Below are 15,737 nucleotides of genomic sequence, written 5' to 3' on the forward strand. Positions count from 1 at the left end.
TTTTCTCGAGGTATCAATAAGACAAACAACAACCCATTCATCATCCTCCTGCTCCTCTGGGCACGTTGATTCAAATCAAAGGCATCTCAGTCAGCATAACAAAAAGACTGAGTCATTCCTGAATCATTTTTCTCATGAAGAACTTGGTCGCCTTGGGCTGAAATCACATAATTGTTGAAGAGCAATAAAAGACTAGTTCACTTACTCTAAAGGACACACACAAAGAAGCCACAACCAAGGTCATAGAGCACCGCTCTGTTTTATAGCAATACAAACAGCTCGAGTAGCAGCAGAGTCCAAAGTGAACATTTAACATCAATCGAAAACAGTGAAACAGGCTGCTTCTGGGGTTTATTTCAGTGATTATTTATCTTAAAGGTCATTCATTGGAGTTAAGCCACACTGAACCAATGATTTTCACAAAAGAAACTCTTAAATCAGGGAGCTGCAAAAAGACAAGAGTGAATTCCCAACAAGGGCTGGCCTAACTTTTAGTTTAAAGATTTGAAGCTCCAGTGCATAAAACCTGCCAAAACCTTTTTCCTGAACTTCATAAAAAGAGAGAAATCGACTTTACCATTGTGGAAAACTTTCCCTATCCCTCAGTTCAGAAGGCAACTCTTGATTCAAAATGAATGAATCCAAATGACTGTAATATCCCACAGTCCCGCCAGCGACTAAACCCTTCTAACATCAAGGATTTATTTTTTTCTCCTGTAGCCCTGAGCATGCCAAGTCCATTTCACAGCCATGTCTGGATGTTTGAGAGCATATCTTGGTGGGCAGAGGCTTGGAAAAACTGACACAAACAGATTCATATGAAATGCCTGTCATCGCAATGTGGGAGCCATAACACAAAAGATATTTCATGAAGAATTTCTAAAAGGAATAATGTGAAAGTACACACATTTTCATAACAACAATAATTCACAGGTGTCAATTCAGTGTCCTTTCATGATTATGGGTTATCAAAACCGACAAAACACGTGATTCACTTCTTTTCAGCTCAGAGGTTTCTGTAAATTAATCAGGCTAAACTGCATTAAGGGAACTGCTGAATCAACAGCATGAAAAATTAAGCTCTGGCTGATAATGAATACTGAATGAATAATGAATACTGAAAAGTCCTGAAGCCAAACCCAGTTTAAAATTAAAATCAGGGTCGGAAGACATATTGGAATGACATATTTCACTTCCTTATATAGGTTTCTCAGTCTCAACACATAGATGGCTTTAATATGAAGTACCTCAAGTCATTGTTATGGTCGGATCACAAATATAATTACATTAAGCACTGATATCAAATTACAACGTCACACAGTTGCTGATCAGGTTTAGCATCCGTCAAGCTTATCCACTAATCCCAGATCAAAATGTAGGTTAAACAGTGATGATAAAAGCTTGGTCCAGCTCCTGACCATACACAAGCATGTTTATTTACTTTATCTACTGAAAGAGAAGACTTTGTTCATAGTGCTCGAGGGTTGAAAGACCCAGAATGCATTAGTGGGATCAAAAGCCTGACAGACAAAGCCGCAGGACCACTTTGATGCTGTGTATGAATCTTTCTCTCAATCTCATATGGCTCAGTCAAGTCAGTCCAAGTCTTCCAAACAAATTCCAAAACTCTATAAGAATTAATGAGCAAAAAAGTTTCATTCTAATTCTGTTGTCACACACACAGTGTACAGAAAAACTTGATTGAAACAACAGCCCTGCTTCAGTATTACTCAGCAAGAAGTACTTAGGCAGCATCTTAGCAGATGACACACTTATGTTCACTGAGGCGACACAAACTTACCAATTCTCCTTTTACTGCTTTGTACCCCTCACATAATTACACACTTTTCAAACCTTTGTATAAGTCTATGCAGTAGCACTGCGTATAGCAGACAGCTAATTTAGAAACTGTGCAGAAACTAAACTGTTAAACTAAACAGAAAATAAAATGGATGTTTATTTGAAGGAAAGACTGTGAGCAGAGACTTACTGTTTCATATCTTAATAACTCATTCAAAGAGTACAAAGACAAACAGGTTAAGTCCATGCAAACCACTCTCCTTGAATGAGCCACCATCACTGCCATGTCGTAGGCGGCCGAGCACTTACCATCTAAAGCGATAATGTGCATCACGTGCAGAAGAAGGTCTGTTTATAATTGAAATAGTCACTGTCTAATGCTGCCCTCCAGATGGGGTCGTGTTTACTGCGTTATGTATATCACATATGTTAGGTATATTACATGTGTTATGTATATGACGTGTTATGTACATGACATGTGTTATGTATGACGTGCTATGGATATGACAACCACCTCGCCTTGGTGTTCCCAACCTCTGAATTTTCTGAAAGCTCAGACTTCACGAGTTGTGACATATTTCCTGCTTTTTTGAGAAAAGGCTGGCTCTATAGAAGTTCACTTTTCAGCGGATGGTGGCAAAATGTAATCTAAGTATATTGTAATTTTAGTTGTACGGATCTTTTCTTTATAATCTAATAAAACGCCTGAGAAAAAAATTGCAATGTCTTCGTCTTCACAACTTCCCATGTCGTATTCACAAGCTCACCGCTTCCATTTGGAGACAGCAAAAGTCCTCATTGGTCGAAACACGCAAATGCAGAAACTATGAATTTGCCTTAAAACGGCTTTGTCACCACAGAAACCACAGAGGTTTTCGGAAGGCAAATTACAGCGAGCCCTTGTGACCTGTTCTCTTGAGAAAGGGAAAGGATTCATGTCGGAAAAGATGACACCAGTGATAAAAAAAAAAAAAAAAAAGGTCAAAGAACAACAAAAGGAAAGCTAGTTGAAGAGAAAAAAATTGTCAATGGAACCTCCTGCAGCAGAAATGAACCCTAACCTGAATGAAATGGCTTAAGCGTTAACACTAAAATCAATTGTGTGTAGAGTTACACCACTGTTCATAGTAACAAACACAAAAGATTCAACGCCAAACAGAACAACTGTAAGTTTAAAGCAGCATTTAGCATCTTTAGCTCATCAGTAGCTAGCCTAGCAGCTAACTTGAACCGTATTTTGTTTCAAAAAGTATAAAAGAGCAAGAAAGCACGAAATGTGTCACTGTCCCGACACTATAAACCACATAACACTGCACTGTAACAAGAAAGGCTATTTGCAGAACAACTCCATATGTGAAATGATGTGAAAGTAACTTCTACTAGATATGAATCAGGCGTCCCCTCCGACAGACATTCAGAGGTCTTGTTCCTAATTTTCTGACCAACGCGTTAAGCTTGTGCTCCAATAACCAAGTGCTCTGTAACAGCAATCATGGCCCCGGAAATACGCTGTTGACAAAACAGTGGATCACACCCAAGAGGGCCTGCCATGGTCTGCATGTTGAAACACCACAAACCACATAGTTGGCCTTTGCTACAACTTGCTCGTAGTTGGAACCAGCTTGAGGCAGGAATTGTCATCACACGGAGACGTGGAAGGAGAAAAACAAGAGAGACGACTTGAAGCACTTTAGAAGGCTACTGTGCACAAAACAAACAGAATTTGAGTTGGTCTCAGCCAAGTCATAGTTTTGACCAAGTCCTCAGATTAATTCTTGCTAATAGCCCATATGGAAAAATAAAGATTTTATGGATATGTACGACTAATGTGCATGGTTCTCCGCATCATAGCTGCTGTCAATGGGAACCACTCAACTTTCTAGACTCTGTGGTCAGTTTTAACTTTATTCCATCAGCCAGTGAAGCCAGTCAGTCAAACCAACCATATGAACCGTCAGGCATTGTCCTACAGCTGTGAAACTAGAGGAGAACATTTCTCAGCAGGCCAGCTCTGGTGCTTCCTTCTGCCAAAGACACATTATTACCCTCCTTCTTTTCATATTTTTCAAACCATTCCAGTTCACCAGTCTACAAAGCTATGTTTCCTCGGCTTCGCCTGCTGAAGTTTCAGTCAACCAAAGTGATTATTTCTGCCACCAGAGCAGCTCTGCTTCTAAGAAATGATTATATAACCAGAACTGGAATCTATAAAAGCTGAGAAAGCTTCACCTCTTTACAGAGCCAGATTTAGGAGCATCTCTTGACTAAAAAAGTAGAGCCACAGCAGTCTATACCATTACTGAATGGAAAAGTCATGTCTGTGTATTTTAAAAGCAGAAAAAAAGAGACCTCCGTGTTAAGACGTGCACAGTGCAAACAGTGGAAGCTGTCAAAACAGCCTTTAAGAATGCACTGGGGAGTTTGGAAGTGTTTTTCCATCTTAGCAAACGTAACATGGCCTGAAATACATGTAATTCTACGGTGTATCACCTCATCAAATTTTACATTTACAATAATGCTAATATATGATATACAGTCCATCTTTCAACCCAATAGCAGCTGAACAATGTGGTAATCTTATCTTTCATATTTTAGGTCTATGCAGGATATTTTAACTATCCAGAAAAAGTTAGATTTAGATTTTCGAAACTTTGTACCAACCAGCAACAATCTGGCATCCACTTGCTTGCGTATTAAGCCAGGCGTAAAAGCAACAAGGACCCTTCGAAAGACTCTTTTCCACTGATTGTACAGGCTCAGCTAGACTCGACTCTACACGCTATTATTTGTTTTTTCATTGTCTATGGATGGTATTTGGTACCTGGGACCTGATACTATTATTGATATCCCCTCTATCAAGGTTACAAGTGAGCTGAGCCAATACTAAAAGGTGATGTGAAAACACTGCCGACCAAGTTTCCACAGTGTGATGGCCAATTTCTCTCTTTAGAGGCGCACACTTGTGGAAGTGTTTGTCCTTCCATCACTGGACGCATATTGTCTTACAGGTAGATCAATGTTTCTCCAGATTCTGAAGTTCTGCACCCACTGACTGTTTAATGAAGCCAGTCTGGTGTCAAACTCTGTTCCCCTACCGATTTGTGTTTCGTCAGGCCCCGCCCGCCTGAAAACGACAAAGTTCGAAGGAGAGCCATGAAGCCCAAACTTAACTTTAATAGCAATTATTTTGTTGTTGTTGATTTTGAAAATGACATTACAGCAGTTTCACATTTCTATAGTAATGACGCTGTCTTGAGGAGGTGCTACCTGCAGTGGAAAACAAAATCCAGAAAAGTACCTGATACCAATAAATTAGTAGAGTTGAGTGGCATCATCACTGTGGCTTAATGAAGGGGTCACACTGCAGATAATGGCTTCACTTATACCATAAACTACGGGAGGGTTTATTATACAAAATATTTGCTACTTATTTTGCCATGTTTCACTGCTGTGGAGAAGCTCATTACTCTCCAAACATGGCTTTCCAGCTCCCAGTCAGTTCAACACAATTGCATAAAGGGAGCTTAATGGTTAGCTAACCCATTATGTTCTGGTGATTAATCTGTGATAACAAATGGAAATGTGTGAGGTGAACTAAGATGGAGTGAGAGGGGTTAAACGAGACATGATGACAACAGGCCCAATCAGAGTGAGTGTGAGAATGCAGATTTGAAAGGCAAAGTGTGAACAGCAGCAAGAAGGTCTTGTGGTGCAATGGTAGTGTGCCTGACTCCAGATCAGAAGGTTGCATGTTCAAATCACGTCAGTGTCAAAGTTTTGTCATTTGGTGGTTGGAAATTACCAAAGTTCTTGACAGATAAAGAAAACTAACTAAACTAACTAAAGATTGCTGGATGGAGACAATTGTCCAGTCGAACACAATTAAACACATCATAAATTCTGTGGGAACAGCCTCACCTCATCTTAAAGTTAAACCATCAAAAGACTAAATAATTATGATGAATTGAAATATTCAAATGTTTCACATGGCTCACATTATTCTGTCAGTTAATCACATTATCTGTGGAAAGCATCAATCTCCACCGAACCTCCAATCAGGGTTTCCCTTTCGTTTGCCAGGATGGATACATCTAGTGTAAATCTGCCAAATAACACTAAAGAGCCTTTTCCAACAGATACAAAACAATTTATTATGGCTAAACAAAGAGTTATTGGTGACATCTGCTGCCACATGTTAGAGTCACAACAACAGTCATTCACCATCTTGAATAAACATCAGAACCTTTCAGAGAATCTCATTTCAATTCATCTTGTCTAAAATACATGAAGCTGTGAAGAGCAGCTTTTCAACTCAAACGTACGCTTAAGTTATGTGGGATCATGTGCAGTGCAGTGGTTCTATTGTCCTGCCTCTCACGGTTCTGGCTAATGATTAGCTGGATTATCTAAACCAGCAGGTTAAGATAACAAAAAGCGAGTCCCCAATATCGCAAGGCTGTAGCTGGGATAGGAAAGTACAAGGAATCTGGTATAAAGAGCTCATGTTTGATATGTCAGCTCAGTCACACTATGGTGTGTCTAAATAAAGCCACGTTATCTAATTGAAGAACACACAAAAACACGTTTAGAGATAAAACACACCAAGTAATGCTCAATCTGCTTCTTGTCACATAAATTGATATATGTAGCCAGAACAACAGTCACATAGCATGGCATGGTTATGGCACACTGAGACCCTGGCAATTTCCATTATGGCATGTAGCCTGCCTGCATTGCTGTCTTTAGCAGCTCCTGCTAGATTTGTGTGTAACCCTCAAACAACAGGCTTTTCAATTCAGAGTCCAGAGTTGCTGATGTTTTGCTCTCTGCAATCTTTGCATGCATGCGCCCTCCCTACCATCTGCGAACCATATATCAGCACCTGTGTGTACACCTAAAATACTCTGAAGTCATCTTAGCTTGACCCCGAGGAGAAGCACTGTTTGGTTTAGATAAGGTTCCCTGAGCGTGGTGTCATTGTCCTTGATGCCATTCACGTGAGCCGGGAAGCTCGCCAGACGGTCGTTTAATCAGTCAGCCAGACGGGTTTTACGGAAGTCTCAGATTCTACTCGACATTGACCCATATACCAAACTCCAATCAGCAAATGTTGGCCAAAGTCTGTAGCGCCTGCAGTGATGTCACTTATTTTAACAGTGGTAGTTTTTGTTGTATCAGCTGTGTAATCCAGGACGCTAGAGTTCCCATGAAGCAACCACCAGGTTTAAGTGCTTACTTTCAGGGCATTAACATAGTTAATCTTTAGGACCCGTTTGAATTGGACTCATGGACAACTTTAATACAATAATATTAATTTATTGGTAACACATTCCTCTTCAGTCTATGACAATGACTATGAAGTTTCAGACCAACAGATATTAGCAAACATTAAATATCTGAAGTACCAATGCTTTATCAGTCCTGTATTGCACCCATAAATTGTATATAGAGATGGAAAGATGTCTGGGTCTGAAAAGTGAAGCCAATTCAGAAGTGTTTTAAAGTGCAATACCACTGGGAGCTGGCTCCAAAATAAACTCTGGCTCCGTTGACTCCCATTCAAAAAGAATAAACTTCTCTCATTAAATAAAAAGTTAATCATTTTTTATTATCAATTTGGTGTCATTTACTAAATTAACAACCTCTGATTGGTGTTCTGGTGGTACTTCTAAAAGGAATCCCATCATTAATTAGATATTATACTTCAAAGAGAGGCATGTTTGGGGCACGCCTGGTTTGATTGACATGCAATCAGGTTTCCATTATTGCTGGACGGGCACAATGTCCTCAGGTTCTTAGTCTGATTCACCTCTCGTTCCACCCCAGCTCGTCAAAATATGGTAATTTTCTGGCTCCAAATAAACGAGATGGGTTCAGCCAAAATGCCAGACTTGAGGTTTAAAAGCAGTCTGCAAACCAAATGGTGACGTCACCATGGGTTGCCACTTGGATTCAGCCAGTATGCCTTCTTTCTTATTTTGAGGTTGCTACCAAGTCCACTGACTGACGTTGACACAGTCACAAATATGTCAGTACTTGGCCATAAAAAACATGCTTTTTTAATCTGTATATGTTAAGGATTAATGTGACATTTCACCGTTCTCTAATTGTAGAAAAAGTGCCACCAGCTCTCCACTATCGAGTGTGAGTGGATTTTTTTGTTTGCTGCTTTCAAACGTTCCTAAAACTGCAATGTCACCACGTTAACCTCATACTGTTGCAGTTGTGTCATTTCCATTTTGTATATGTTTACGCAGACCACCAAAATAACCAAAAATGTGACAGCACGGCAAATTATGGGCTGCAATGTGCATGTTTCTATATTGACTAGAGCTTAATCACATTGAAGTCTTTTCTTTAAGGTGTCCGAAAGTCTTTCGAATTTTCATCACCAAACTGTTTGACTACAAACAGCTATAAACATGTTGTTACCAGGCAGCCTCCATTTAAAATTACAGGGTTTACTGCATGTTCTATTATTAGAATTTGCATACAGCACCTCAAGTGATTTCACAAATCATGTTAGTTTTAACAAAAAGAAGACCTTGAAAAGATTCATAAAAACCACTGTCTTAGATCTCAGTAGACAATGAAAGCAGTGCATTTCAGGCCAGGGGTGCAGAATATCTTTTCTGGATGCTTGGGCGAACTTCAACTCGTGACTTTCTGGAGCAGCGGGTGTGGGATGTTTTACTCAAAGACTGGCAGGCAACAATTCCCCTGGAAGGAGTCTGCACGAAAGCTGGGACGCAGCTCGCTCGGCTGGAAGACAACACTGTGTCGACCAGCTGGGAAGAAAAAAGAAAAGAGACAGAGATAAAGAGACAAGAGGAGAGGAAATGCAAAGGATTGGAAACAAAACAAAAGTGAGAGGAGAAGATATCAAAAGGACGAGAGGTTAGTGAGTCCACTCTTTTCTTCTTCTTCTTCGCTGGCTTTGTTCCCTGCTGTGGAGGGAATTAAGAACTGCCACTTAGTTGAACCATAGAGCCACTCGTACTCAGTTTCCATCAATCACTTTGCATTCCATCATCCAACACGGCCATCTCTACTCAGCTCATATGACACACACCCATTCACCACACACACACACACACACACACACACTCCAACTGTCTTCCGTAATCCTGTTCACACACTGCAGCATCTCTCTATTACATAACCACTGAGTGGTGAGCTAATGAGCACTGACAACCCTTTCAAAAGGCTCTTCCCACTTTCTCAGCACGGCGTGTTTCTGCACAGCTGCACCAGCACCGCCTCCTTACCTGAGAATAGATGAGGATCAAAGACCTCAGCTGAACTTTCACTGAAGCCTCACAATTCCCAGAACAGACAAGTGTGTTTGATGGCAGATTGAATCTGCTACACAATGTGTTGTTTAAAACATTTTTTCTACGGATGAAAAAAAGGGTCTATGTTGCCTTTTTTTTATGGTTCTCACTGTCAAAATGAAAAAAAAAAAAAAATGTTACTTACAGCTGTTTCGTAGCATTAATAAGATGTCCTATACAGGAATGACTCCTCAGGTAGACTCTGCTGCCCTGAGTAAAGCCCGAGGACAAGACACGCAGGTCTACCGTAAAGAGAGATTTGTAATCAGGTACAAGAAGTCTAAGAAACACTTTAAAGCAATTCCACCAAAATTCAGATTGAACATGTTAAATGTGACCTTTAAAGATGTAATCAAACCTTCGATTTTTCTTTTAGGACTCTTAAATATAAAAACAATCAATTCATGAACTAATGAGACAGTTGGAGACCTTTTTCTTTGCTACAAACTATGAAAATATAGATACCTGTAGCCTAAATATGAATCTTCATCCAGCAGCCAATCAGCTCCAAGCACACCTCTAAAGCTATCAATTTACATGATTTAATTGTCATAAGTATAAAAACGACCATCTGTGCTCGTTGGTCCACCCCTGCTAAGCTAATTGGCTGCTAGCTTCACACTTGTCAGACAGACATGAGAGTGGGCAATTGGTTCCTTTTTTTGTCTAATTTTGTGTTTATTGTTATTTCCTATTCTTTGCTGGTGCATACAGACTAAGTTAATACAGTTTGCTGTGTTTTAGTTGGTCCTAACAAGTTCACATATAGTCCCTTTGGCTTAGGGATATCTTTATATCTTTAGCGTAGCAGAGGGCCGAAACGCTTCTGGGACACTTCTGGTGCGTCCGGTGAAACATCAAGCAAATAGTACGGCAGCGACCAGCTCCAACGGCCGGGTTGGAACCGGAAACGTAACGCAGGCGGATCTGGTGAAAATAGCCATTGTGCAGTTTCTTTTGACTGCCGTTTTCTTCTTCGAGCTCGACTCTCAGTCATTCCTGTTTTCCTTGTGTGCCGAGTCCCTCTGAAAACACAGGAATTAAGCTTGACAAATAGTATGTTGTTGAAAGTAGAAAGGCTATAGTTTGGAGCCGAGTCATTGGGACAAAAACAGAAGTGCCTCAAAAGACATGTGGAGGACTGTTATTTAGAATCGACACAGTAATCAAGACCGTCAGCAGCTCACAACGTTAAAACAGAGACTGATTTCAGCGTATCAGTGGGTTTCTACAGTTAATGCACAGTACCAGTTAAGACTATGAACCTTTTATTATTGTGATGACTGTTTTGCATCTTTATGGGCTATAAAATCTATGGCTCATGGAATTAAGACTTTCATTCAGACATCCAGGAGCCAGGGGACACATGCTCATCATATGCTGCTCACAAACAGTACTGTATAATAAAATACAGAATAATACTGTATAGATATATGCAACTTTGTTTTTCTTCACGTTTCCCCAGAGGGATATTCCCAATGTGTGTATTTCAACAACTTGACCATGTTGTGTCTTGTCTCCCAGTCAGCATTTGTGGAATTCTGGGAGGAAAAAAGCAATTATGTGCTGTATGACTTGAGCCTACATTTAGGTTGAGCAACTGTGGGAAAGTAGAGGACAAATAGGATCTAAAAAGGGAACTCCTCAAAGATTTAGAGCCACAAATTATGGATCCTTTGACTGAATGTTTGAGTGTATCTTTTGTTTTATGTGCCTGACGGTGGACCAGATGTGGGTGAAACCAGAATGCCAGAGGATGAGATAAGGTCTGAACCTCCCAGCCACGTCCACCTGATGTTTTGTATGCCAACAGGAAAGCCCCAAAAATAACATCTTATCGTTGCTCCTGCCTAAATGACTTAAAATCTGGTGAATGCACAGTTATTATTAAACTGGCTAAGTGCTAAAAACAACAGCTTTAAGAACAAACAAAAAAAAGGCAGGATGAGATAATTGAGAGACCCTTGAGCATTAATCCTTCATGACTGTGCATACTGGAGACCAGATTGACTCTGAAGTTGATGGTGCTTGAGTGGGAGACACACTTTCTGCTCCCACTGAAACTCTAACAAGGTCCTCAAGAGTCCCCAGAGAAAATGTGGTCCACTGGTGTAGCATGTGAAGCTGTCTGATTGGGCTCAGCAACACAGCCTCAAATACAAAGAGGAGAATAAATCTGTTTTCATGTATTCCTGATATAACAAGAAACTAAGAGCAAAGATAGAAAAATCACAGCACTGATGGAGAAAACTGAATATGACATGTGAAAAATATCTTTGCAATCCAAGATGGTTTATGTATAATAAAGAGGTAGATGAGGAAATTAGTGTCGGGCAGACGACAGCTGGAGTCAAGACAAGGACGAACGTAGAAAAGAGGCAGATGTGTAGTAACAGTAGGTTGATGTTACTCTCTGGGTAATCAGATTTCAGCACATGGGTCCATGTAGCTGTGATAATGTGAAATGGCACTAAGCATAACTGACCAATTAAAGTGATTGCTGCTGCTCAGGATCACTACATGTCTGTCAGTCCAACTACACAATATTATGTAGGTGTGAGGTTTCTGTTTGCGCAGGCATGAAAAGTGAGGTGCCTTTAGTTTTGGCATCAAAACCATGTGGTCAGTTTTAGAAAAAGATCATGGTTTGGGTTATATGTGACACATTTGGTTATAGCCTGGTATTACCAGACTCAAATCCACTGCATGAATATATGGGTCCGCGTATGCTTGATTGGGAATTGCTGCCAGTTGTTGCCTCCAATTGGGAGTAGACCTCGGGTTCATTTTGAAACTACTGCTACTGGAGCAGCCTTTGACCACCATACTCAAACCAGCAAAAACTCTACCATCACTGCAACTACATTTTAAAAAAAAAAATGCTTGACTTCATCATCATGGGAGCTAACCACTAACTAGTTGCTGAATAGTCCACCCTTCAGACTGGCTGTGCCGACTTTAATCACAGCAAAGAAAACTGAGGCTGTGAGCAATAGTCTGGTGGAGACATGCTAATTTGTTTGGGTTTGGTCTGGGTTGAAATAAGTCATTTTTACATGTACGGTTAAGTATGCCATATAGGTTACTTTATGTACACTATGTAAGTTAAATACATTACATTTTGTAAGTAACTTAGTTAAGGAATATCCATAGTGACCTTTTTTTTTTCCTCACTGACTTCAACAGCAATCATACATGTGTGTACTTGTCACACCAAAGCGAGGCTAAACGTGACACTGACACAGTATCTTCTAGTCAACTGAAAGGAGTATTTCACGTGTAGAATGATACCAGGAAGCTAAATGACAACAATATATGATTTTTATTTTTTTTTTCCCACGGTGCAGTCAAATGAACCAGCCGACATGTGTCACTGTGACCTAAGAGAGCATGTCAGGCTAAAAAGACCTTTGGATCCTAACTAGTATTTTTTTTCCCCAAATGTTAGATATGTACCTGTTCTAGCATACAGCTAGATCCCATACAAATATGTTCTGATATTTACTTACTTACCTGAATTACTCTTTTCATATTTCCCTGAGATTTGTATTTGCAGTATGAGACATGAGATTTGTGGCAGACACCTCTTCGGTTCTTGGTTCTTCATGCTCAAATTGGATCACCCAATGAAGTGGGTAAAAACATAAAGGGCCAACAATCAGATTTAAGCACTCAAATAAATAGTATCTGCCTGCGATGAGTTGTAATATTGTGTCAAATCTTTTATCATACTTGAGATTCTTGTCACATTGTTAATGCAGCTACTAAAAAAAAAAACTGTTGCACCTGCTGCAGTGTTATACGAATTTAAGTAACTTATGCGTGATTCCATCCCCCTGTGGTCCAGATCCTTTGTCTGGCACACGGTACAGTAGTTTGCGATGGCCCAAAGCCAAGCGTTCTCCAGAGGGGAAGCACACTTCTACATTTACAGTACAGCAGCATGGATCAATGGACCAGTCGCCTCCATTCTGCTGAAGCAAGGAAAAGCATCAAGCACTGGTAAACAGAGGAGAGAGGGTGTGTGTGTGTGTGGGTGTGTGTGTGTGTGTGTGTGTGTGTGTGTGGGACTGCTGGTGTGTGTCTGGTGTGTGTCTAAGGAGGAAGTGGTCTTCAAGAATGAGCGTTAATGTTGACCTACTTCATCATTGTTTGCCTTCCGTGGCAAAATCTACGACTGAACTACAAGAGTGGATATTCCTCTTTTACGGTAATTTGTTACCATGGAGATGAAGTAAAGCAATGCATGTCTGGGATTTCACTGAATGGATTCTGTGCTATCAAACCCAGCGCTGCCCCCACTCTGGATCTGTCTGAAACCTGTCTAAAGGTTAATGAAATTTCGTCCATCCAAAAACCCAAAACTGAAACAGTGAGTAGAAACAACCCTGGCAAATCCAGCACAGCTTCATGAAGATATTCCAATCCTGCAGCAACGTGACTCCAATGGTTAATAGCAGTCACTGGCACAGGGAAGAAAGTGCTGTCCCTAACCATGGCAACAGTACCAAACTTTAATTCATTAATTTGCCATTTAATTGGCTTTAAAGCTGCAGCAACTAGAAACCCACACAGGGAAAAACAATCAGAGTTTTCATTCACATTTGGCACTATGTTATATTCCGTCATATAACATGTGAAACTTGGATGAACTTAAAACCTTTTTGCTGAGCATGTAAATGGAAAAGGCATCATTTGATGGAGAAATGTTCAGTTGGCTTGATTTCCCATTAATGTTGTAAACGAGTTGTAATATAAAGACATGAATGCACACATGGATTAAGAGTGTATTATTATATTAATATAAGGGGAATTTAAAGTAAAGTGAACATGACTTTGAACTATAATTCTCCTGGGACTCCCTGTGTAATATGCAATTCATTAAGAGGCCAGATTATTGTATTGCCTGGTTACACAAGTGTTTCTCACCATAACTGCAGTTAAGGCACACCTACACAAACCCTTTGAATTCTGTGGACTCTATTCTGCCTTTATAGGAACATGTTCACTGTTTCTTGAACTTTTTCATGGACAACCGATCAAAAGGTTGCTTCACAACTTTGTGGATAAGCCGAAAAGCATCTCCTTTGAAATAATAGCCTTATGAAAAGTTTGGCTTATTGCCCCTCTCGCCCTCCACCAAGGGCCCTTGGGGGTCTCCACTGACTCCCATTCTTGGGGCAGCCGCGGGCTCTCTACCCTTTTCCCCGTGGAAAGCGCCATGTTGAGGCTCCGGTGTTGACACGGGCGCGCTGCTCCGCGCACTCCGAGCGAAACGTTGCAAAATCACACTGTGGCAGGGGTGTGTGTGTGTGTGTGTGTGTGTGTGTGTGTGTGTGTGTGTGTGTGTGAGGGGGAGTCTTACCTTTGCAATCGCCTTTTTATACCTCATGGCCGCTTGTTCGATAAGGCTGTGGACTGTAATATTCCCATCTCCACACGGAACGACCACCCGGGTCCTCCCGAAGCACACCGTCACTTTCATTTCTCCTCCGCCGCGTTAATTCCAAAGAGGAAAAAGCCGCGTGAAAACAACGATAAACATCCCCGGCGTGTGAAGAGGGAAAAAGCCCCAAATCCCGGCTGTGGTCCCGAGTGGATCTGTCTTTGTGTCCCTGCGTCCTCGGAGGAGTAGAGAGAAGCCCAGCATAAGATCCAGCGGCGGGGCTGGGTGGCGTCTTCCCTGTGCCGTGTTGACTCACTTTAGAGAAACTTCCCAACAAAACGCCTCAGCAGCGAGAGCGCACAACTGGACAGCTGACAACCGACACCGCGAGGGCGCCCACATGTTGGAGCAGGCACTAAGAATGTTTCCAACACCGAGTGGCTCGATGCGGGTTGAGGAGCTGATCCATTAAAAAAATGTTTTTACGTTTCTTTGCTTTGTCGTCATTAAAAGTTGCGCAAACACTTGGGTTTGCGGGTTTATTTCAGTGGAGATTGAGGGTGTAATGGGAAACTTTGTCAAATGAAACGTTTCTGAGAAGATCTTTTTTCAGCCTGTTGTCAAGGTGAATGCTGGTCATTAAAGCACATTGTATTTTTCTATATGGTCAGTGGCTATAATCCGGGTTTCAGAGGTGACCGGGGTGCCCAATGAAGCCAGTTAATCCCACTTTGTTTAAGGCCTTTATGGTTTTAGGATTGAACTCAGTCATTTCACTCACTAGAAATTCACACGAATACAAACTGCCACTGCACATTCACTATTAAAGACAGATCCAAACAGTTTCCCATAATTCCTCTGGTTTATATCACATTAAGATCCCTCAGTTTGGGAGTTTTGGTTAGGTAAGTCTGGTCTATGTGGACTTCTTAGATATGTGAAATGGTAATGAATCTCTGTATGATTCAACACATGAAACATTCTGCATGAACAGATGTTGAATTTCACTTTGAATAAATGAGACAGGCTGAATGAGCTGAACTCTCCCTGACTGAGAAGGTTCAGATGTTGGTGCTGAGAACACACCGAAGTCTGATCTGCATTTGACTGAGCTGCATATTTGGCTGATTGCAAAGCATATATTAAAGTGATGTATATGTATAAATTATTGACCTGCAGTGCAGTATGAGAAGTGAGCCGGGGGCTCTATAGAAAGT

The 15,737-nt window shown here is 40.9% G+C and overlaps 1 protein-coding gene across 1 annotated transcript in view; it reads right to left on the minus strand.

Annotated features, from left to right (window-relative positions):
• Positions 1-14,852, minus strand: part of LOC138199320 (partitioning defective 3 homolog) — a 362,202-nt gene extending 347,350 nt beyond the window's left edge. The window contains exon 1 of the mRNA XM_069151329.1: positions 14,500-14,852. Within this exon, the coding sequence (XP_069007430.1) occupies positions 14,500-14,619 (120 nt within the window). The 5' untranslated portion in view covers positions 14,620-14,852. The remainder of the gene's footprint in view (positions 1-14,499) is intronic.
• Positions 14,853-15,737: the final 885 nt, after the last annotated feature.

Source organism: Embiotoca jacksoni, unplaced genomic scaffold (genome assembly GCF_022577435.1).
Source record: "Embiotoca jacksoni isolate LCO1_2020_lvr unplaced genomic scaffold, fEmbJac1.0.p SCAF_17, whole genome shotgun sequence".
Taxonomy (NCBI): Eukaryota; Metazoa; Chordata; class Actinopteri; family Embiotocidae; genus Embiotoca; species Embiotoca jacksoni.